This window comes from Coregonus lavaretus, assembly GCF_964263955.1.
Source record: "Coregonus lavaretus genome assembly, contig: HAP1_SCAFFOLD_2515, whole genome shotgun sequence".
NCBI classification, from domain to species: domain Eukaryota; kingdom Metazoa; phylum Chordata; class Actinopteri; order Salmoniformes; family Salmonidae; genus Coregonus; species Coregonus lavaretus.
Window position 1 is genome coordinate 3,743 of NW_028160333.1, and position 25,431 is coordinate 29,173.

Genomic DNA, 25,431 nt, shown 5'->3' on the forward strand with positions numbered 1-25,431 from the left:
AAAGAGAGAGGAAGCAGAGAGAGAGAGGGAGCAGAGAGAGAGAGGGAGCAGAGAGAGAGCAGAGAGAGAGAGAGAGGTAGCAGAGAATGAGAGAGAGAGCAGCAGCGAGAGAGAGAGAGAGCAGAGAGAGAGAGTGGGAGCAGAGAGAGTGAGAGAGAGGGAGCAGAGAGGGAGAGAGAGTGGGAGCAGAGAGAGAGAGGGAGCAGAGAGAGAGAGAGAGTGGGAGCAGAGAGAGAGAGAGAGAGAGAGAGGGAGCAGAGAGAGCGAGAGGGAGCAGAGAGAGACGGAGCAGAGAGAGAGGGAGCAGAGAGAGAGAGGGAGCAGAGAGAGGGAGCAGAGAGAGAGAGGGAGCAGAGAGAGAGAGGGAGCAGAGAGAGAGAGGGAGCAGAGAGAGGGAGCAGCGAGATAGAGAGAGAGAGCAGCAAGAGAGAGAGGGAGCAGCGAGAAAGAGGGGGAGTAGAGAGAGAGAGGGAGCAGCCTGAAAGAGGGGGAGCAGAGAGAGAGGGGGGGCAGAGAGAGAGAGAGTGGGCAGAGAGAGAGAGAGAGAGAGGAGCAGAGAGAGAGAGAGGGAGCAGAGAGAGAGAGTGGGAGCAGAGAGAGAGAGAGTGGGAGCAGAGAGAGAGTGGGAGCAGAGAGAGAGTGGGAGCAGAGAGAGAGGGAGCAGAGAGAGAGAGGGAGCAGAGAGAGAGGGAGAGCAGAGAGAGAGGGAGCAGAGAGAGGGGGGAGGGAGGGGAGCAGAGAGAGAGAGCGAGAGAGAGCGAGAGAGAGAGAGGGAGCAGAGAGAGAGAGCAGAGAGAGAGGGGGAGGGAGGGGGAGTAGAGAGAGAGAGGGCGCAGAGAGAGAAAGAGGGCGCAGAGAGAGAGAGAGGGCGCAGAGAGAGAGAAGGGGAGCAGAGAGAGAGAAGGGGAGCAGAGAGAGATGGAACAGCGAGAGAGAGGGGGAGCAGCGAGAGAGAGGGGGAGCAGCGAGAGAGAGAGGGCGCAGAGAGAGAGAGAGGGCGCAGAGAGAGAGAGAGGGCGCAGAGAGAGAGATGGAACAGCGAGAGTGAGAGGGAGCAGAGAGAGAGCAGAGAGAGAGAGGGAGCAGAGAGAGAGAGAGGGAGCAGAGAGAGAGAGGGGGAAGAGAGTGAGAGAGGGAGCAGCAAGAGAGAGAGAGAGGGAGCAGCGAGAGAGAGAGAGAGAGAGCAGAGAAGGAGAGAGAGAGAGGGAGCAGAGAGAGAGAGAGGTAGCAGAGAGAGAGAGAGGGAGCAGAGAGAGAGAGTGGGAGCAGAGAGAGAGTGGGAGCAGAGAGAGAGTGGGAGCAGAGGGAGATAGAGCAGAGAGAGAGGGGAAGCAGAGAGAGAGGGGGAGCAGAGAGAGAGGGGAAGCAGAGAGAGAGAGAGGGAGGGAGCAGAGAGAGAGAGGGGGAGAACAGAGAGAGAGAGGGAGAGCAGATAGAGAGAGAGCAGAGAGAGAGAGAGGGGGAGAGAGAGAGAGAGAGTGGGCGCAGAGAGAGAGAGTGGGTGCAGAGAGAGAGAGGGCGCAGAGAGAGAGAGGGCGCAGAGAGAGAGAGGGCGCAGAGGGAGATGGAACAGCGAGAGAGAGAGAGGGTGCAGAGAGAGAGAGAGGGCGCAGAGAGAGAGAGAGGGCGCAGAGAGAGAGAGAGGGCGCAGAGAGAGAGAGAGGGCACAGAGAGAGAGAGAGGGAGCAGAGAGAGAGAGGGCGCAGAGAGAGGGAGCAGAGAGAGAGAGAGAGGGCGCAGCGAGAGGGAGCAGAGAGAGAGAGGGAGCATAGAGAGAGAGGGAGCAGAGAGAGAGAGAGGGAGCAGAGAGAGAGAGGGAGCAGAGAGAGAGCAGAGAGAGAGAGAGGTAGCAGAGAATGAGAGAGAGAGCAGCAGCGAGAGAGAGAGAGAGCAGAGAGAGAGTGGGAGCAGAGGGAGTGAGAGAGAGGGAGCAGAGAGGGAGAGAGAGTGGGAGCAGAGAGAGAGAGAGAGGGAGCAGAGAGAGAGAGAGTGGGAGCAGAGAGAGAGAGAGAGAGAGAGAGGGAGCAGAGAGAGAGAGAGGGAGCAGAGAGAGACGGAGCAGAGAGAGAGGGAGCAGAGAGAGAGAGGGAGCAGAGAGAGGGAGCAGAGAGAGAGAGGGAGCAGAGAGAGAGAGGGAGCAGAGAGAGGGAGCAGCGAGATAGAGAGAGAGAGCAGCGAGAGAGAGGGAGCAGCGAGAAAGAGGGGGAGCAGAGAGAGAGAGGGAGCAGCCTGAAAGAGGGGGAGCAGAGAGAGAGGGGGGAAAGAGAGAGAGAGGGGGCAGAGAGAGAGAGAGAGAGGGAGCAGAGAGAGAGAGAGGGAGCAGAGAGAGAGAGAGTGGGAGCAGAGAGAGAGAGAGTGGGAGCAGAGAGAGAGTGGGAGCAGAGAGAGAGTGGGAGCAGAGAGAGAGTGGGAGCAGAGAGAGAGGGAGCAGAGAGAGAGAGGGAGCAGAGAGAGAGGGAGAGCAGAGAGAGAGGGAGCAGAGAGAGAGGGGGAGGGAGGGGGAGCAGAGAGAGAGAGCGAGAGAGAGCGAGAGAGAGAGAGGGAGCAGAGAGAGAGAGAGCAGAGAGAGAGGGGGAGGGAGGGGGAGCAGAGAGAGAGAGGGCGCAGAGAGAGAAAGAGGGCGCAGAGAGAGAGAGAGGGCGCAGAGAGAGAGAAAGGGCGCAGAGAGAGAGAAGGGGAGCAGAGAGAGAGAAGGGGAGCAGAGAGAGAGAAGGGGAGCAGAGAGAGAGAGGGGGAGCAGAGAGAGATGGAACAGCGAGAGAGAGGGGGAGCAGAGAGAGATGGAACAGCGAGAGAGAGGGGGAGCAGCGAGAGAGAGGGGGAGCAGCGAGAGAGAGAGGGCGCAGAGAGAGAGAGAGGGCGCAGAGAGAGAGAGAGGGCGCAGAGAGAGAGATGGAACAGCGAGAGTGAGAGGGAGCAGAGAGAGAGAGGGAGCAGAGAGAGAGAGGGAGCAGAGAGAGAGAGAGGGAGCAGAGAGAGAGAGGGGGCAGAGAGAGAGAGAGGGAGCAGCAAGAGAGAGAGAGAGGGAGCAGCGAGAGAGAGAGAGAGGGAGCAGAGAAGGAGAGAGAGAGAGGGAGCAGAGAGAGAGAGAGAGGGAGCAGAGAGAGAGAGAGGGAGCAGAGAGAGAGAGTGGGAGCAGAGAGAGAGTGGGAGCAGAGGGAGAGAGGGGGAGCAGAGAGAGAGGGGGAGCAGAGAGAGAGGGGGAGCAGAGAGAGAGGGGGAGCAGAGAGAGAGGGGGAGCAGAGAGAGAGGGGAAGCAGAGAGAGAGAGAGGGGGAGAGCAGAGAGAGAGAGGGAGAGCAGATAGAGAGAGAGCAGAGAGAGAGAGAGGGGGAGAGAGAGAACAGAGAGGGGGACACAGCTCATGAGCCAGGAACTCTCTGCCCAGTTTTGCCTGGACGCCTCTTCCTCTTATTAAAGTGATTGCCGTTAGAGAGGCTCTGCTCACCGCCTTTCCAGAAAGATAATACCTCTCTTTCCTTCCCCCTTCTCGCTCACCCTCCCACTCTCCCTGTCTCTCTGGGCGTCTTTATTCCCACCTCTCTCCCTCCCTCCCTCCTTCCCTCTCTCCCTCCTTCCCCCTCTCCCTCCTTCCCTCTCTCTATTCTTCTCTCTTTCTCTCTCTCCATCTTTCCCTCCCCCAGGTGAGGCGTGGGTGGCTGAATAAGAAAAGTGTTTATAGGTCTGGGTCTGTCTGGGCTCTCTGCAGACGTCTGGCTGGGCTGTGGGGATAGGCCGTACTCACTCTCTCGCTCCCTCTCCATCCTTCCATCTCTCCCTCTGCTCCCTGCTGACTCACTCACTCACTCCCTCATCATAAACATAAGTCAGAGACATCATTATCAGCCCATGTGAAACCTGCTGCATCCATTGGCTGACGCTCACCATTCTGTACTTTGCTGTTGTTGCAGGCCTTAAAGAGGGAAGGAGAAAGCTATGTTAGGACTAAGTAAACAGACTTAGTAATAATCATAGCGAGGTCTGTATGTATACAGTTGATAGACTGGACCCAACTGTATACATATGGACCTCACTACATTGATTACTGAGGCTGTTCACAGAGTAAACTACAGGCTATTATACATGTATAATTGGTTAGTTACCTGGAGTTTCTGGTGGAGGAGACAGCAGCGGAGGTCTGAGGGACCACCGGCCAGTCTGAAAGAGAGGAGAATGATGATGATTCAGTATACTGTCACAGTGTACACTACCAGTCAAAAGTTTGGACACACCTACTCATTCAAGGGTTTTTCTTTATTTTGACTAGTTTCTACATTGTGGAATAATAGTGAAGACATCAAAACTATGAAATAACACATATGGAATCATGTAGTAACCAAAAAAGTGTTAAACAAATCAAAATATGTTATATTTTTAATTCTTCAAAGTACCCACCCTTTGCCTTGATGACAGCTTTGCACACTCTTGGCATTCTCTCAACCAGCTTCATCTGGAATGCTTTTCCAACAGTCTTGAAGGAGTTCCCACATATGCTGAGCACTTGTTGGCTGCTTTTCCTTCACTCTACGGTCCAACTCATCCCAAACCATCTCAATTGGGTTGAGGTCAGGTGATTGTGGAGGCCAGGTCATCTGATACAGCACTCCATCACTCTCCTCCTTGGTCAAATAGCCCTTATACAGCCTGGAGGTGTGTTGGGTCATTGTCCTGTTGAAAAACAAAATGATAGTCCCACTAAGCGCAAACCAGATGGGATGGCGTATCGCTGCAGAATGCTGTGCTATCCATGCTGGTTAAGTGTACCTTGAATTCTAAATAAATCATTGACAGTGACACTAGCAAGGCACCCCCACACCATAACACCTCCTCCTCTATGCTTCACGGTGGGAACCACACATGCGGAGATCATCCGTTCACCTACTCTGCGTCTCACAAAGACACGACGGTTGGAACCAGAAATCTCATCAGACCAAAGGACAGATTTCCACCTGTCTAATGTCCATTGCTCGTGTTTCTTGGCCCAAGCAAGTCTCTTCTTATTACTGGTGTCCTTTAGTAGTGGTTTATTTGCAGCAATTCTGCTTGCAACGCCAGGGTTGTGGGTTCGTTTCCCACGGGGGGCCAGTATGAAAATGTATGCACTCACTAACTGTAAGTCACTCTGGATAAGAGCGTCTGCTAAATGACTAAAAATGTAAAAATGTAAATTCGACCAGCAGTTGTAAATGAGAACTTGTTCTCAACTGGCTTACCTGGTTAAATAAAGGTGAAATAAAAAAATGAAGGCCTGATTCACACATTCTCCTCTGAACAGTTGATGTTGAGATGTGTCTGTTACTTGAACTCTGTGAAGCATTTATTTGGGCTGCAATTTCTGAGGCTGGTAACTCTAATGAACTTATCCTCTGCAGCAGAGATAACTCTGGGTCTTCCTTTCCTGTGGCGGTCCTCATGAGAGCTAGTTTAATCATAGCGCTTGATGGTTTTTGCGACTGCACTTGAAGAAACTTTCAAAGTTCGTGACTTTTTCCGGATTGACTGACCTTCATGTCTTAAAGTAATGATGGACTGTCGTTTCTCCTCTTTTCTTATTTGAGCTGTTCTTGCCATAATATGGACTTGGTCTTTTACCAAATAGGGCTATCTTCTGTATGCCCCCCCTACCTTGTCACAACACAACTGATTGGCTCAAATGCATTAAGACAGAAAGAAATTCCACAAATTAACTTTTAACAAGGCACACCTGTTAAATTAAATGCATTCCAGGTGACTACCTCATGAAGCTGGTTGAGAGAATGCCAAGACTGTGCAAAGCTGTCATCAAGGCAAAGGGTGGCTACTTTGAAGAATCTCAAATATAACATACAGTGAGGGGAAAAAGTATTTGATCCCCTGCTGATTTTGTACATTTGCCCACTGACAAAGTAATGATCAGTCTATAATTTTAATGGTATATTTATTTGAACAGTGAGAGACAGAATAACAACAAAATAATCCAGAAAAACGCATGTAAAAAATGTTACAAATTGATTTGCATTTTAATGAGGAAAATAAGTATTTGACCCCCTCTCAATCAGAAAGATTTCTGCCTCCCAGGTGTCTTTTATACAGGTAACGAGCTGAGATTAGGAGCACAATCTTAAAGCTCCTAATCTCAGTTTGTTACCTGTATAAAAGACACCTGTCCACAGAAGCAATCAATCAGATTCCAAACTCTTCACCATGGCCAAGACCAAAGAGCTCTCCAAGGATGTCAGGGACAAGATTGTAGACCTACACAAGGCAGGAATAGGCTACAAGACCATCGCCAAGCAGCTTGGTGAGAAGGTGACAACAGTAGGTGTGATTATTCGTAAATGGAAGAAACACAAAATAACTATCAATCTCCCTCGGCCTGGGACTCCATGCAAGATCTCACCTCGTGGAGTTGCAATGATCATGAGAACAGTGAGGAATCAGCCCAGAACTACACGGGAGGATCTTGTCAATGATCTCAAGGCAGCTGGGACCATAGTCACCAAGAAAACAATTGGTAACACACTACGCCGTGAAGGACTGAAATCCTGCAGCGCCCGCAAGGTCCCCCTGCTCAAGATAGCACATATACAGGCCCGTCTGAAGTTTGCCAATGAACATCTGAATGATTCAGAAGACAACTGGGTGAAAGTGTTGTGGTCAGATGAGACCAAAATCGAGCTCTTTGGCATCAACTCAACTCGCCGTGTTTGGAGGAGGAGGAATGCTGCCTATGACCCCAAGAACACCATCCCCACCATCAAACATGGAGGTGGAAACATTATGCTTTGGGTGTGTTTTTCTGCTAAGGGGACAGGACAACTTCACCGCATCAAAGGGATGATGGACGGGGCCATGTACCGTCAAATCTTGGGTGAGAACCTCCTTCCCTCAGCCAGGGCATTGAAAATGGGTCGTGGATGGGTATTCCAGCATGACAATGACCCAAAACACACGGCCAAGGCAACAAAGGAGTGGCTCAAGAAGAAGCACATTAAGGTCCTGGAGTGGCCTAGCCAGTCTCCAGACCTTAATCCCATAGAAAATCTGTGGAGGGAGCTGAAGGTTCGAGTTGCCAAACGTCAGCCTCGAAACCTTAATGACTTGGAGAAGATCTGCAAAGAGGAGTGGGACAGAATCCCTCCTGAGATGTGTGCAAACCTGGTGGCCAACTACAAGAAATGTCTGACCTCTGTGATTGCCAACAAGGGTTTTACCACCAAGTACTAAGTCATGTTTTGCAGAGGGGTCAAATACTTATTTCCCTCATTAAAATGCAAATCAATTCATAACATTTTTGACATGCGTTTTTCTGGATTTTTTTGTTGTTATTCTGTCTCTCACTGTTCAAATAAACCTACCATTAAAATTATAGACTGATCATGTCTTTGTCAGTGGGAAAAACGTACAAAATCAGCAGGGGATCAAAAACTTTTTTCCCTCACTGTATATATTTTTGGTTACTACATGATTCCATATGTGTTATTTCATAGTTTTGATGTCTTCACTATTATTCTACAATGTAGAATATAGTAAAAATAAAGAAAAACCCTTGAATGAGTAGGTGTGTCCGAACTTTTGACTGGTACTGTATATCCTAAACATCATTATTGATGGGATTCCAGTTCAGGTTCAATCCAATTTGATGAGGGTTGAATCAAATTTGGTTACATTCTAGTCCCCTCAGGAATTGAGTGGGTGGATGTCTGAGTAGATGTCTATTAATGGACAAATTCCATATGAACTTAAATTGACAGGAATATAAATAGAATTGATCCCAATCGATGCTGTGCTTGTTAATGTGTCCCATTAGGTAGCAACTGAATGTGTTATAATCTGGGGTCTTATTCATCGGGGCACACCGTAGCAAAACGGAAAACAGAAAAATATATCGTTTCTTCTGTTTGTTGCGTAATGAATAGGACCATGTTCTCACCCAAAGACGAGGTAGTTTGGAATTAATCCTAATGGTATATCTGTTGTTGTTTCCCCTATTGGGTAGCAATAGGTGTAACAATCAATCAATCCAGATAGAATCTGCTTCTTCTCACCCGTAGACGAGGTAGTTGTTCTCCCAACGGTATCTCATCTCCAGGACAAACTCCTGCCAGAGGTAAGCCACGGCCCGAACCCCTCCATGGTAGAAGTTAACCAGACACAGACATAGCGCCAGGCGGTACGTTAGACTGTCACTAGGAGCAGACTTCAGCTGGTTGTACAGGCTCTGGGGGGTGGGGGGGACTACAATCAGGACACAGTATTGCCGAAAATGACACTAATCAGACTTTTTCTTGACAATTGAAAATTGTATTTCTGAGTTTTGTTCAGTAGGGAAAAATCTATTTCATACCAAAAAAATTACAATGGGTGCTTTTATCAGACAAGTTAAAGTATTTCAAAATGTTTCTCCAATGGCATGCCTACTGAACACACCCCTGGAGTGCAGTGTGTCTGACACAGTGATAGTTTGGTAAAGTACAGAGAGCAGACATACATAGTCGTCAGAATCCTTCTCTTCTGGTTTCCCATCGGTGTTTGATTGAGCAGCCTTTCTCTCGCTGTTCTCTGATGATGGCTTACCTGCTGCGTCTGGGAAGAGATACTGACACACGTACGATCATACATGGGAACATCCATATCCTTCCCTTGAGACAAGGAACAATCCTGCTACGAACCGAGTGTCTGATTTTAATGTTTTGACTGACTGACCACTGAGCATCTAACCCAGGGTATCCCAAACTCTGTCCTGGGCGCACGTTTTGCTTTTTGCCCTAGCACTACACAGCTGATTCAAATAATCAAAGTTTGATGATGAGTTGGTTATTTTAAATCAGCTGTGAAGTGCTAGGGCAAAAACCAAAACGTGCACCCAGGGGGGGCCCCAGGACCAAGTTTGGGAAACCCTGGTCTAGGCCAATGGCAGTGTGTGCATGTACGGAATAAGGTGCCCTTTGGGACACAGCCAGTGCCTTCATGGCTGATTAAGAAACTGTTCCACACAGCAGGGCCAGTAACAGAGGAGCCTAGCTGAAGACTCAGCTCTCCTGCTCTGCTCAGAGAGAAAATGGCTGGATCTCTCGCTCTCTCTCACACAGCCACTGAGGCAGAGCCACTTGTGTAGTATGATGTCAGCCAGCCTAAATCCCCATAAGCCTTCAGAAGGGTGCAGTAGACATCTGAACAGGCCAAACACATGGCCTAGTAAACCCATCACAGATGATGTGGGTTTCTTTACGTGTAAGAGTGTGTGTGTGTGTGTCAGGACATGCGTGCGTGCCTGCTTGTGTCTCTCACCAGCAGTATGGAGTTGAGCACGTCGTTGCTGAGCGGTGATTTGTCGATGCGGCGGATGCGTTTGCGGGCGCTGTGCACCATGTTGGAGACCGACAGCTTGGGGATGGGCACGGCCGTGGGCTCCGTCAGCTTAGACAGGGCATGGCTGATGTCGTCTGTAATGAGGAGGGAGTGGAGGGGGTGGGACAGGGAAGCCATACACAGGGAGGGAGTGAGGGTGGGCTCTAACAGAGAGAGCATATTCTCCCTTCACATGCAAACAAACAAAACAACAAGCCAAGGGTCCAGAGTGGCTTCTACTTCTCATCTCCTTTCCTCCATCTGCACAAATCCCCCTAGGGAATACACCATATTGGAAAATGAAAGAAAGAGATGTTAGACTATTGAGATACACCCCAGTAGCCATAGAACACATTACCTTTGCCTTCCTCCTCAACTGGACCTCTTCCCAGAATCTCCTCTGTTGACTCCTTCTTGGAGCACAGCTTAAAGAACTCTGTCATGAAGTCACCTGGGATGGAGAAGATGAGGTTATCACTAGTTACCATAGCCACAAAGTCATAAAACAATTTATCTTCCTAAAATGTGATTTTAAACCTAACCCTAACCTAAACCCTAACCTTAACCACACCGCTAACCGTATGCATTTACATTTACATTTACGTCATTTAGCAGACGCTCTTATCCAGAGCGACTTACAAATAGGTGCATTCACCTTATAGCCAGTGGGATAACCACTTTACAATGTTTTTTTTTTTTTTTTTTGGGGGGGGGGGGGGGGGGGGGGTAGAAGGATTACTTTATCCTATCCCAGGTATTCCTTAAAGAGGTGGGGTTTCAAATGTCTCCGGAAGGTGGTGAGTGACTCCGCTGTCCTGGCGTCAGAGGAGCGGGGTGACGTGAGAGAACTTGGGAAGGTTGAACACCAGACGGGCTGCGGCATTCTGGATGAGTTGTAGGGGTTTAATGGCACAGGCAGGGAGCCCAGCCAACAGCGAGTTGCAGTAATCCAGACGGGAGATGACAAGTGCCTGGATTAGGACCTGTGCCGCTTCCTGTGTAAGGCAGGGTCGTACTCTCCGAATGTTGTAGAGCATGAACCTACAGGATCGGCTCACCGCCTTGATGTTAGCGGAGAACGACAGGGTGTTGTCCAGGGTCACGCCAAGGCTCTTCGCACTCTGGGAGGAGGACACAACGGAGTTGTCAACCGTGATGGCGAGATCATGGAACGGGCAGTCCTTCCCCGGGAGGAAGAGCAGCTCCGTCTTGCCAAGGTTCAGCTTGAGGTGGTGATCCGTCATCCATACTGATATGTCTGCCAGACATGCAGAGATGCGATTCGCCACCTGGTTATCAGAAGGGGGAAAGGAGAAGATTAGTTGTGTGTATGCCTAACCCTAACCTAAAAGATGCACTATGCGGATATAGCTCCGCCATTTCCTGGTTGGTAAAATTCGAATAGTTCGCCTAATTTCAGTTTATGTGACAAAACAAGCAATGTATAGTGTAGATAATCATTGTCCCATCTAAACCGCTGTGAAATATTTTTTACATAACTAAATATATTCTATTTTCAGCTGTTTGAAGCTGGTGTCCAAAACCGAAAGTAAAACATGCAAAAACACAACATAAAAACAGCAAGCATAGAAACAGAGCACAAAGAACAGATCTACCGCTTCTCAGCCTTGCTTTCAATGAGAATTACCAATCTATAACTCACATTTCTATGTGAATTTTGTCAGGTCCTCCCAAAAAGGACATATTGTAGCTTTAAATTAAGACCAAAAAGCTAATTTTTGTTTTCATAAATGTTTACGATATAGCCAATTTTGACTTTTGTGGCTGTGGTAACAAGCGACAACAAGAACATGACGTTTTGTTCAAATTCAAAAAGCTTTTTTGTCCATCGAAATTGACATAAGACAGTAAGTCTTTGGAACTCCCTTCACATACATCTGGTGGATGAGGGAGCATTTTAAACCACGTTACATGGACATTCATAATATTCTATAGGATTTCTATAATATAGGATCAGTATTTTTGTGAGTGGGTCTACCTTACAGAGCAAGCATGTGGGGTTGTCTGTCCTCCTGACTCGGACTGACCAATGAGGGACCTGGAGCGGGTCCAGGTCACTGTGAGGTCACACAGAGAGCACATATGGTCAGACCACACGGGGGAGGGAGGTAAACTGGCCCTGGATCAGATCAGTGGTTCACCTTTACCATTATAGTCAAGATTAGGCCAGAATAAAGGCTATTCAACATGCGGCTCTGATTGGAAGAGAAGATTCATTGTTATTGTGGTTTACTTTACAACCAGATATTGACCAAGTGTTCATATAGAGACTATATAGTGGAAAGTAATTACATTATAATTATCTATTGACTTTTTGGTTTATTTGGGATCCTTGAAATAAGAACCACTGAGTATCAGTTGCCATATAATCTCTATTACCCAGTCAGTCAGACAGGGAGGGTACCATTTCAGTTGACCCGAGGCAAGTCACATCTTTTGTAAAAGCCCAAAATATTATGTCTAACATTTCTACCCTAGAACACCCTAAGGGGATTCAACAATAAATACAACCATCAAAATAAACCCAAAAAACAGAGGACCATCTTGTCTTTGACAGGGCTAATCAAAAATTTTCTGCATCCAGATGCAGATATCTTTGATTCCCTTCAAAGAGCCTAGGATCCATCTCTACATCTTTATACAGTGAAGCTCATGCACATTTAGGATGTAGGGACTTAAAGAAAAACACAAGCACACTGTTAATATGAAGCGATGGCTCACTGAGCACCATTTCATCACTAAACTGAAAAGCGTAAAATCATTCAGCATGAATTAATTTCAGCTTTAATGCAGTTGAACGAGCGAGCGGTGTTGCTGGGGCTGAGCTACTTGTTATATCCTCTCCCACACACCTCCTCCACAACCACCCTCTCAACACCTACACTGTCTGGCACACAGGAAATTAATATGGGTAACAACCTTTCACAGTGTTCCAAACGTATGGAGAACTTGTTTTACTGACCTGGATGTTCTTTCTCTCTCCCCGTCTACCTCAATGCTCACTGATTCTATTTACTGAAAATGACACCTTTATCTTTGCTGTCCGAATACCTGTCATTTGGTAAGAGGACAAACAATGTCCTTGATAGATCATATCTCAGGCTGTTGAGATGTTCTGTCAACCAGCAGGCCAGAGGGCAGAGAGCGAGGGAGTTTTCTGGTTGATACTCACGAGTACACATCGTTATCCACCACGATACCTTCTGTCAGGTGGGGCCAGGTGGTCACTAGGTGAAGCTCACTGAGACAACAATGAAAGAAAATACAGATTTGTTTGTTTTGCGTAAATAAACTTCACTATATGAGATACACAATTTGGTCAACAATGAATGAAAGGCTCATGCCAAAGACGTAAAGAATACACGTGAACGATGAGGTAAATCACTAAATCAAGCATGCGTTGACTTATCGTCATGGCTACATCAGTCCTACCTGATTGGATCCTCACATGCTCCGAACGGCAGCTTCCCGAACTCCACCCCTCCCACCTCACCTCCGAGGAGAGCGTCAAAGTCTGGAGGTGACGGGAAAAAAACACGCTTTCACCTTTACTGTTTAAACATGACTTTGATTCAACTCCCAATACTTTCACTTAGAAGTAGCAAGAAGAACCAAAACTGCAAACACTTCCTATGCCATTTCATCCTCAATGCCTTGAAGGCAGGCAAATTCATAACAATAAAAACTAAAGGACCAAATATACTCTGGTGTCAAATATAAAAACCTCAAATTGACCCTCCACCCACTACCATTCCTCTCAGCTCCCATTCAACAGGAGCAGAAATGTTGTCCGTTTGTGAGCCATTTAAAAAGCTCTCCGACCTCCAACCTTTTACCGCCTTCCCTGCGCCACTCAAAGACTCAAGCATCTATTTGCAACACTAAAATGTACCCCGGAGAGCAGCACTTAACATAACTGTGGGAAGAATCATCCACTATTTAATTTGGCGCAAAGAGAGAGTGAGTGGATTATATCAGTTTGCTAAAGAGTTGGTCATGCGCATGGAGGCGTTGAAAGCAAAGCTTCCAATATACCCTGTGGGTTAGGGTTAGAGGGGTCTGCAATTATTGACAACCTTGATTATGATGACTGTATAAAACAAATACTGAGCTATATTGTATGCTATTTCGCTTCCACTGCTCCTGGGGTCCTTGTTAAGGTCGACAGCATCCTGAACTACATTTGACATTTTAGTCATTTAGCAGACGCTCTTATCCAGAGCGACTTACAGTTAGTGAAGGCATACAAATATATATATATATGTTTTTTTTTATACTGGCCCCCCGTGGTAAACAAACCCACATCCCTGCCGGCCAAACCCTCCCCTACCTTGGACGACGCTGGACCAATTGTGCGCCGCCCATGGGTCTCCCGGTCGCGGCCGGCTGCGACAGAGCCTGGACTCGAACCAGTGGCACAGCTAGCACTGCGATGCAGTGCCTTAGACCCCTGTGCCACTCGGGAGTCAAACTTTACCCAGTACCAGGACATTTTAGCCAAAAACCTGGTTGCCTCTGCCAGGACCCTGAAACTTGGCCGCAAGTGGATCTTCCAGAAAGACAATAACCCCAAGCACACATCAAAATCCACAAAGAAATTGTTAATTGGCCACAAAATCAACATGCAATGGCCATTTCAGTCTCTGGACTTGAAATCCATTGAAAACCTGTGGCTTGAATTGAAGAGGGCAGTCCATAAGCGCAGACAAAGGATATCAAGGATCTGGAAGGATTATGTAAGGAGGAATGGTCTAAGATCCCTCTCAATGTGTTCAACAACTCATAAAACATTTTAGAAAAAGGCTCAATGCCGTTATCCTTGCAAGGTGAAGTATTGAAAGGTATTGAAAACAGGGGTGTCAATCATTTTGACCCCTACCTTTTTGAGAGAAAAAAAGTATTACTTGTTAAACAAAATATATTTCTCTGTGCAATTGTATTAATATAAAATTATATATTTTCCACATTTTGTTTTGCATACAATATAGCTCTGTATTTGAATGATTTATTGTATACAGTAATTTTTTCTCATCTTTATCAAGAGTGTCAATAACTTCAGACCCCGCTGTATGCCTAGCACTGTTTAGATTTCTGAATTGACATCTGTTGCCTTCCTAGCTCCTTCCTGTTTCATATTTTGTGGTTTTACTGAACAGACAGGATGTTGTTTTTTCTGAACAGTTAGGATGTGATTTTACTGAACAGACAGGATGTGGTTTTACTGAACAGACAGGATGTGGTTTTACTGTACAAATAGGATGTGGTTTTACTGAACAGACAGGATGAGGTTTTATAAGAGCAGACAGGTAAGGTAGGAGGAGTGCGACTGGGCGAGTTAGAAGGGCAGTGGGCTGGATTCAAACCCACATCGACTCTGGTATACAGTGGGGAGAACAAGTATTTGATACACTGCCGATTTTGCAGGTTTTCCTACTTACAAAGCATGTAGAGGTCTGTAATTTTTATCATAGGTACACACAAAAATCCAGAAAATCACATTATATGATTTTTAAGTAATTAATTTGCATTTTATTGCATGACTTAAGTATTTGATCACCTACCAACCAGTAAGAATTCCGGCTCTCACAGACCTGTTAGTTTTTCTTTAAGAAGCCCTCCTGTTCTCCACTCATTACCTGTATTAACTGCACCTGTCTGAACTCGTTACCTGTATAAAAGACACCTGTCCACACACTCAATAAAACAGACACCAACCTCTCCACAATGGCCAAGACCAGAGAGCTGTGTAAGGACATCAGGGATAAAATTGTAGACCTGCACAAGGCTGGGATGGGCTACAGGACAATAGGCAAGCAGCTTGGTGAGAAGGCAAAAACTGTTGGCGCAATTATTAGAAAATTGAAGAAGTTCAAGATGACGGTCAATCACCCTCGGTCTGGGGCTCCATGCAAGATCGAACCTCGTGGGGCATCAATGACCATGAGGAAGGTGAGGGATCAGCCCAGAACTACACGGCAGGACCTGGTCAATGACCTGAAGAGAGCTGGGACCACAGTCTCAAAGAAAACCATTAGTAACACACTACGCCGTCATGGATTAAAATCCTGCAGCGCACGCAAGGTCCCCCTGCTCAAGCCAGCGCATGTCCAGGCCCATCTGAAGTTTGCCAATGACCATCTGGATGATCCAGAGGAGGAATGGGAGAAGGTCATGTGGTCTGATGAGACAAAAATAGAGCTTTTTGGTCTAAACTCCACCTGCCGTGTTTGGAGGAAGAAGAAGGATGAGTACAACCCCAAGAACACCATCCCAACCGTGAAGCATGGAGGTGGAAACATCATTCTTTGGGGATGCTTTTCTGCAAAGGTGGACAGGACGACTGCACCGTATTGAGGGGAGGATGGATGGGGCCATGTATCGCGAGATCTTGGCCAACAACCTCCTTCCCTCAGTAAGAGCATTGAAGATGGGTCGTGGCTGGGTCTTCCAGCATGACAACGACCCGAAACACACAGCCAGGGCAACTAAGGAGTGGCTCCGTAAGAAGCATCTCAAGGTCCTGGAGTGGCCTAGCCTGTCTCCAGACCTGAACCCAATAGAAAATCTTTGGAGGGAGCTGAAAGTCCGTTTTGCCCAGCGACAGCCCCGAAACCTGAAGGATCTGGAGAAGGTCTGTATGGAGGAGTGGGCCAAAATCCCTGCTGCAGTGTGTGCAAACCTGGTCAAGACCTACAGGAAACGTATGATCTCTGTAATTGCAAACAAAGGTTTCTGTACCAAATATTAAGTTCTGCTTTTCTGATGTATCAAATACTTATGTCATGCAATAAAATGCAAATGCATTACTTAAAAATCATACAATGTAATTTTCTGGATTTTTGTTTTAGATTCCGTCTCTCACAGTTGAAGTGTACCTATGATAAAAATTACAGACCTCTACATGCTTTGTAAGTAGGAAATCCTGCAAAATCGGCAGTGTATCAAATACTTGTTCTCCCCACTGTTTAAGTGTGCCAGAGTCAGCGGCACTAATAACTAAACACATTCCTTCCTGTTTAGTGGGCTGTGTGGTTGTGTTGTTGTTGTTGTTGTTGTGTGTACCAGGGGGCTGCTGAGGCCAGGAGTACTGCTGCCAGTCCGGCAGGACATACGTGAAGCGGATAGCAATGTTGATGGGAGGCAGAGGAGACAGGGGACAGCCCTGGAGAACAACAGAGGAAAGAGACAAGAAGGAGGGAGGAGAGGAAAGAGACAGAAAGAGGGAGGAGAGGAAAGAGACAGAAAGAGGGAGGAGAGGAAAGAGACAGAAACATAAAGAGACACGGTTATGTAATAGCTGATACTATCCATCATATCTAGCACAGAATTGAATTGTAGGGGCTGGGAGCCCAGACAAAAGTTCAGCCTAGTCCTGGACAAAGAACCATGCTTAATGAAGATTCACCATTGAAAAGTGAATCTTAGTCTAACACTAGACTTACTCTCATTCAGGGAAACCAATTATTTTGGGGTGACCCATGTGAGAGCTAATAGGTTAAGGTAAGGCATATAGTCACAAGACCAGGTCCTTCCATACTCACCATCTTGGACTTGAAGATGTCCAGCAGGCCTGAGAGGTGGTTGTACTGGCTGGGCACCTTGCGGAGGTGGACCATCTCAAAGTCGGTAAGCACCCCTGGTCCCTGGCACTCCCCATGGTACATCCTCCACCACTTCTGCTGGATCTGGACAAACATTGGCACCTGGCTGTACAGCATCCACAGGGACAGGGGAGGTAGAGGACTTTAAAAAAGGGTAGGTCACTCCAAAATCTTGTTTTTATGTTTTGTGGGAGAGCAGCCACACGTTTAAATCCTGGGCTACTGTAACTACTCTCTGTTCTTGTGTCAAGATGAGTTAATGTCACATGCCATCAGCTGTGAAGATCCAGCTATAGAAAGATAAGCAAAGTCTAGTTTAATCATTTCAGATTTGACTAATCTTTCCATTGGTTTGGGATTGAGGTATACATTTGGAGCTGCACAACAGATGATGTTTGATTTTGAAGTGATCCCTTTAACTTTAGAGACATGCCAGGCATCTCTGGTCTCAGTGTGGAAGGGCAGCCACACTGAGACCCTGTAACTCCCTCCACAACCCTGTTCTACCACGGCTACACAGACCCTGTAACTCCCTCCACAACCCTGTTCTACCACGGCTACACAGACCCTGTAACTCCCTCCACAACCCTGTTCTACCACGGCTACACAGACCCTGTAACTCCCTCCACAACCCTGTTCTACCACGGCTACACAGACCCTGTAACTCCCTCCACAACCCTGTTCTACCACGGCTACACAGACCCTGTAACTCCCTCCACATCCCTGTTCTACCACGGCTACACAGACCCTGTAACTCCCTCCACATCCCTGTTCTACCACGGCTACACAGACCCTGTAACTCCCTCCACATCCCTGTTCTACCACGGCTACACAGACCCTGTAACTCCCTCCACAACCCTGTTCTACCACGGCTACACAGACCCTGTAACTCCCTCCACAACCCTGTTCTACCACGGCTACACAGACCCTGTAACTCCCTCCGCAACCCTGTTCTACCACGGCTACACAGACCCTGTAACTCCCTCCGCAACCCTGTTCTACCACGGCTACACAGACCCTGTAACTCCCTCCACAACCCTGTTCTACCACGGCTACACAGACCCTGTAACTCCCTCCACATCCCTGTTCTACCACGGCTACACAGACCCTGTAACTCCCTCCACAACCCTGTTCTACCACGGCTACACAGACCCTGTAACTCCCTCCACAACCCTGTTCTACCACGGCTACACAGACCCTGTAACTCCCTCCACAACCCTGTTCTACCACGGCTACACAGACCCTGTAACTCCCTCCACATCCCTGTTCTACCACGGCTACACAGACCCTGTAACTCCATCCACAACCCTGTTCTACCACGGCTACACAGACCCTGTAACTCCCTCCACAACCCTGTTCTACCACGGCTACACAGACCCTGTAACTCCCTCCACATCCCTGTTCTACCACGGCTACACAGCAGCTCCTGGTGCACAGTAGAGGAACTACAGACAAAACATACGCCACCTAGTGGATTGATCAATTAGATAATTTAATACAAGCCTTGTTTAATTTTTTACATTTACATGTTAGTCATTTAGCAGACACTCTTATCCAGAGCGACTTTCAGTACTGAGTGCATACATTTTCATACTCCCCCCATACTGACCTTGAATATTATTCTATTCAACAATGTCATAATTTTTCTAATTTGAAGTCACAACATAACATTATTTGCAATAAATGATACATACATTAGTGACAGAACACGTGCTCATGCAATAAATGAACTTGAAGCTATGTTCTGATGTTCTGCTACATGCTTCCTCCTGTTCCTCCTAATCTAATAAATGTGTTATTAATGTCTCTCTGCCACACAGTAAACACCCAGACAGTGGGAGACCAGATGGCCTTGCTGCTACTACAGAGTCACACTGCTACCATCTTCCATTCAGTCCAGCGTTGCCATGGATACCAGCTGACCTATAGGATGTCACAGAGGGCTGTACTCACTTCCCACAGTGTTGCTATTTTAAAACATGGCTTGTGATATTATACAGAAATACACACAATGGGCATGTTGCCACTAGCTGTGTGAATGTGTAAGAACTGACGTTGTTTTCCCTTAGCGTAGATTCATGATTAGGAATAGGACACATTGGCAGTATCAGCTCCTTTTAGTTGTCAAAGCAAATTCTGTAACCAACATTAACTTGATTTTACAAAAGAACATAAACAGTGGTTGTATAACTGTGACTTATAACCATAACAGTTACTGTTCCCAAAGAGACAGGAATATAATATTTGCTGAATATAGTATTCACTGTTGCTCTGAGCTACGGTCACCTACCAGCCTGTGTTGGCCAGAAAGATGTTGCTCTGGGCAAGCGGCCTTCACGAAATGGACCTGGGGCTTTTCCACCCGGACCCAATATGCATACATTTATTTTTTTAATATAGAGACCCGTTCTGAACGGACCCGAGGACAACTAGACTCGTTCCCTATAGACCTGGTTGGATCCAGACCCGGTCCGATCCGAGTGATGGAAGCAGCAGAAAAGGCTATTTTTAAGCTACTTTACTAACCGGAGCTCATAAAACACGAGGGAGAGGACGTAGAGAGAGGTGCCGCTCTAGCAGGGGCCGTGCGTACTGTGTGTGTAGGCTACTGTGAGTGAGTGACGCTGGGAACAGGGAGGAAGGACATCAACCAACCACGCAGACTCGCGCTATAGTAGACTAACAACGACCATAGCTAGGTTATTTATCATCCAATATGACTACGTAGTACCTGTCTTGACTGCATCAAACGGGAGAAGCTAGTTAAGCTAGCTAGATAGCTAGGCTAATTGAGGCTGCATGCGCTTTCTCGTCCTACACAGGTACAAACAACAACAACTCCATTCAGAACATTAAGTAGCAGCCTACCTGTTGGCTCGTGGTCATTGTAGCCTATCCTTCTCTTTTAACTCCATCATTTTAATTCCATTTTCCATTGATTAGATATCTCCTAACTTTTGCCACACAAGGAGCGAGGCTCTATGAATGTAGCCTATTGCCGCTTTGATGACCTATGATTGGCCAACAACAACAACAACAAGCTACACTCTCATGAAAAGAAAGCGCAGCAGCATAAATGATCCAATCTCTCTCCCCCTCTCTCTACTGCAGCAGTCCTGTTCGGATCTGTACAGTTAAAATTACACATACCCGAGACCCGTGACAATCATGTCAGATCAGATCCGACCCAGACCCGTGACATTATTTAGAATTCTAGATCCAGACCCGCTCTGGTCCCGGATCGGGTACAGGTGGATCTGTGAATACCTCTACTCTGAGCTACTGTCACCTACCAGCCTGTGTTGGCCAGAGAGATGGAGCTACTGTCACCTGCCAGCCTGTGTTGGCCAGAGAGATGGAGCTACTGTCACCTGCCAGCCTGTGTTGGCCAGAGAGATGGAGCTACTGTCACCTGCCAGCCTGTGTTGGCCAGAGAGATGGAGCTACTGTCACCTGCCAGCCTGTGTTGGCCAGAGAGATGGACCTATTGTCACCTGCCAGCCTGTGTTGGCCAGAGAGATGGACCTATTGTCACCTGCCAGCCTGTGTTGGCCAGAGAGATGGAGCTACTGTCACCTGCCAGCCTGTGTTGGCCAGAGAGATGGAGCTACTGTCACCTGCCAGCCTGTGTTGGCCAGAGAGATGGAGCTACTGTCACCTGCCAGCCTGTGTTGGCCAGAGAGATGGAGCTACTGTCACCTGCCAGCCTGTGTTGGCCAGAGAGATGGAGCTACTGTCACCTACCAGCCTGTGTTGGCCAGAGAGATGGAGCTACTGTCACCTGCCAGCCTGTGTTGGCCAGAGAGATGGAGCTACTGTCACCTACCAGCCTGTGTTGGCCAGAGAGATGGAGCTACTGTCACCTGCCAGCCTGTGTTGGCCAGAGAGATGGAGCTACTGTCACCTGCCAGCCTGTGTTGGCCAGAGAGATGGACCTATTGTCACCTGCCAGCCTGTGTTGGCCAGAGAGATGGAGCTACTGTCACCTGCCAGCCTGTGTTGGCCAGAGAGATGGAGCTACTGTCACCTGCCAGCCTGTGTTGGCCAGAGAGATGGAGCTACTGTCACCTGCCAGCCTGTGTTGGCCAGAGAGATGGAGCTACTGTCACCTACCAGCCTGTGTTGGCCAGAGAGATGGAGCTACTGTCACCTGCCAGCCTGTGTTGGCCAGAGAGATGGAGCTACTGTCACCTGCCAGCCTGTGTTGGCCAGAGAGATGGACCTATTGTCACCTGCCAGCCTGTGTTGGCCAGAGAGATGGAGCTACTGTCACCTACCAGCCTGTGTTGGCCAGAGAGATGGAAACGGAGCTGAGGAGCAGGTTGCACTTGGACTCACTGATGACCGCCTCACAGCTGGTCCCAGGGGAGATGACCACAAACTCACACATGCCATACCTGCAAACACAGACGGGATACTTAAAAGGTGCAATATGCAGAAATCTCTCTGCCATTTCTTAGTTGCTAAAATTTGAATAGTTTGCCTAATTTCAGTTTATGTGACAAAACAAGCAGTCATTGTGTAGAGAATCATTGTACCATCTAAACCGTTGTGAAATATATTTTCCATTACCAAAAATATTGTATTTTCAGCTGTTTGAAGCTGGTGTCCAAAATGAATGTAAAAGATGCAAAAACTAAACTGAAGATTGGGAAGCATAGAAATAGCACACATACAGTGACCTCCAAAAGTATTGGGACAGTGACACATGTTTGGTTGTTTTGGCTCTGTACTCCAGCACATTGGATTTGAAACGATACAATGACTATGATGTTAAAGTGCAGACTGTCAGCTTTAATTTGAGGGTATTTTCATCCATTTTGGGTGAACCGTTTAGAAATTACAGCATATTATACATAGTCCCCCTGTTTTTGTTGGATGCATTTGCTGTTTGTTTTGGTTCTGTTTTAGATTATTTTGTGACCAATAGAAATGAATGGTAAATAATATATTGTGTAATGTTGGAGTCACTTTTCCTGCAAATAAGACTAGAATATGTTTCTAAACACTTCAACATTAACGTGGATGCTACCATGATTACGGATAATCCTGAATGAATCGTAAATAATGATGAGTGAGAAAGTTACAGACTCACAAATATCATACCCCCAAAAAAATGCTAACCTCCCGTTATTGTAATTGTGAGAGGTTAGCATCTCTTGGGCGTATGATATTTGTGCGTTTGTAACTTTCTCACTCATCGTAATTCACGATTCATTCAGGATTATCCGTAATCATGTTAGCATCCACATTAATGTACTATAGAAATGTTTAGAAAAATATTATATTCTTATTTACAATAAAAGTGACTCCAAAATGACACAATACATTATTTACCATTCATTTTTATTAGACACAAAATAATCTGAAACACATCTAGAACAAACAGCAAATGCATCCAACAAATGTGTAGAGTCACAAGCCTGATGGAGTCATTTCGTGCTATGAATATAGGACCAAATACACATAAGTGAATTTGTCAGAATACTTTTGGTCCCCTGTACAAAAGGTTCTGTCATTTATAAACGGTTCACCCGAAATGGATGGAAAGACCTCAAATTAAAGCTGACAGTCTGCACTTTAACCTCATAGTCATTGTATCATTTCAAACCCAAAGTGTTGGAATACAGACCCAAAACAACAACATATAATATCACTGTCCCAATACTTTTGGAGCTCACTGTAGAACAGATCTAACGCTTCCTAGACTTGCTTTCAATGAGAATGACACGTATATAACTCACATTTCTATGTGAATTTGGTCAGGTCGCCCCAAAAATGACATATTGCTGCTTTAAATGAGAGCAGACAGCTACTATACCATCCATCAAGTCAGGTCAAACTAGAACCTCCATAATATACAGTACCAGTCAAAGGTTTGGACACACCTACTCATTCAAGGGTTTTTCTTTATTTTTACTATTTTCTACATTGTAGGATAATAGTGAAGACATCAAAACTATTAAATAACACATAAGGAATCATGTAGTAACCAAAAAAGTGTTAAACAAATCAAAATATATTTTATATTTGAGATTCTTCAAAAAGTCACCCTTTGCATTGATGACAACTTTGCACACGCTTGGCATTCTCTCAACCAGCTTCACCTGAAATGCTTTTCCAACAGTCTTGAAGGAGTTCCCACATATGCTGCGCACTTGTTGGCTGCTTTTCCTTCACTCTGCCGTCCGAATCATCCCAAACCATCACAATTGGGTTGAGGTCGGGGGATTGTGGAGACCAGGTCATCTGATGCAGCACTCCATCACTCTCCTTCTTGGTAAAATAGCCCTTACACAGCCTGGAGGTGTGTTGGGTCATTGTCCTGTTGAAAAACAAATGATAGTCCCACTATCAGAGACCATCCGTTCACCCACACCACGTCTCACAAAGACACGCCGGTTGGAACCAAAAATCTCAAATTTGGACTCCAGACCAAAGGACAAATTTCCACCGGTCTAATGTCCATTGCTCGCGTTTCTTGACCCAAGCAGGTCTCTTCTTCTTATTGGTGTCCTTTAGTAGTGGTTTCTTTGTCGCAACACAACTGATTGGCTCAAACGCATTAAGGAGGAAAGAAATTCCACAAATTAACTTTTTAGAAGGCACACCTGTTAATTGAAATGCATTCCAGGTGAATACCTCATGAAGCTGGTTGAGAGAATGCCAAGCGTGTGCAAAGTTGTCATCAACGCAAAGGGTGGCTATTTGAAGAATCTCAAATATAAAATATATTTGGATTTGTTTAACACTTATTTGGTTACTACTTGATTCCATATGTGTTATTTCATAGTTTTGATGTCTTCACTATTATTCTACAATGTAAAAAATAATAAAAATAAAGAAAAACCCTTGAATGAGTAGGTGTGTCCAAACTTTTGACTGGTAGTGTATATTCTAAAAAAGATCAGACATCAGACAGATTTGGTGTTAACAAATATCAATAGCAGTTGTGAATGTCTGTCTTGAGACATTTTAATTCACCATCTTAACATAAAGATTTGAGGTAAAGGTTAGAGGTTAGGGAGAGGAGACCTGGAGTACTGTACTCCCCATCTGACGAGGCAGTGGGCTCTGGGAGGGAAGTCATTGTTCATACAGAGCAAGTCCTGCATGGCCACGGGGAAGGCATATGGGGAGAGAGCAGGGTGGAGACTTCACCTATATTCTCTAATATCTCATATCCACTAAGATTCTCTCTGTTGCTAAAGAGCAGAGCAGTGTTCCAGATAAAACTGTAGAGGTCATCAATATAGTCTCATCACGTAGTGACTGTTCCTATGAGACAGATAAGATAACAGGGACTGTAAATAAACTCTGCAGCAGCACTGTACCCTCCTCCGGTTCCTCCTTCCCCTCGCTCTCCTCAGACACTTGCTTCAGGTAGTGGTGGGTTACGGAGAATTTAAAAACAGCAAAGTTGATTTCCTGGGTCTTCTCCTCCCAGGTACCACTGGTATATTCACTCTGGATCTAGTGGGCAATCAGGAAATCCATTAATTAATTCAACAAGCTTACCGGATGGCTGCTTATTAATGTGTGGTGCTTGTGACATAACAGTAAGGTCTTATTGAGTGAGGGTTTGTTGTTACCGTCTCTGGTGGTTTGTTTGCATTGTTCCCAAGGTCATTCAGCACCTCTTCTACTCTGGACATAAACCTAGCAAACGACAGACAGGGGGATCATAACATCATGTTCCTGTAATACAGTTCCTGCAGAAGTCAGAGAATAGTGTTCACACAAACATGCGTGCACACGATACAATCTATTACGTGGTCCTTACAGGTAATACTGTTGATAAGGAAGAGATATCTAGGGCTGTCAGCTGTCAACATTGGTAAGGACGGATACTATCTTTCGCAATCCTGATGTGACAGGACAGCTAACTACACTATGGGTAAGCTACAAACAAAATACAATCCAAACCAGCATAGCTAGCCGATTAAAACAATGTGATTGACAGAACAAGAGGAGACAAGCAAGTTGTCTGCCATATACTCAGCATCCGAACTATATTTGGCCACTCACGAATAGCTTCTAATCCAATTCTTATATCTAGTCTGAGCCTGATGATGATTCACAACTGTTGTTAGCTAACTTAGCTAGCTAGTTAGTTACAGTAGCTAGCCAGAGAACTTCACCTAGCTACCTCTCCCACTCCGACGCGGTGGTGAAGTCCGTGATCTCGAATACCTCTGACTCGGGCTGCAACCGAAAGGAACATCTAACGTTAACATCCTATATTTTCCAAACATTGTTAATGCAATGTTTACTTTATTGACTGTACTCACGTCATTGTCAGCTGCCATCAATGAATTATTGTTTATTATTATTTTCTGCACGTTGCATTATGGGATTCCTGTGGGCGCGTTCGAGCCATTGACGTATATAAACCCACATCGTTGGTTCGAGCCTGGTTCGAGCGAGAGAGGAAGAGAGAGGCCCAACTCGGCGGAGAATCTGTCTCCCTCCAGCAGGTG

General features: G+C 46.4%; 1 protein-coding gene across 1 annotated transcript; it reads right to left on the minus strand.

Moving 5' to 3' along the window:
• Nucleotides 1-3,813: 3,813 nt before the first annotated feature.
• Nucleotides 3,814-25,430, minus strand: LOC311121915 (rab3 GTPase-activating protein catalytic subunit-like; the record flags this gene model as incomplete). The annotated part of the gene is made up of 17 exons (XM_084196347.1): nt 25,243-25,430; nt 25,101-25,156; nt 24,544-24,610; nt 24,286-24,418; nt 23,996-24,083; nt 21,229-21,348; nt 16,892-17,057; nt 16,413-16,512; nt 12,783-12,864; nt 12,523-12,591; nt 11,334-11,407; nt 9,688-9,780; nt 9,270-9,424; nt 8,470-8,577; nt 8,027-8,199; nt 4,103-4,157; nt 3,814-3,912 (listed from the first exon to the last, which is right to left on the minus strand). The coding sequence occupies exons 1-17, from the start codon at nt 25,258-25,260 to the stop codon at nt 3,814-3,816; spliced, it is 1,656 nt and encodes a 551-aa protein (XP_084052473.1). The 5' UTR covers nt 25,261-25,430.
• Between the last annotated feature and the right edge of the window lies 1 nt (nt 25,431).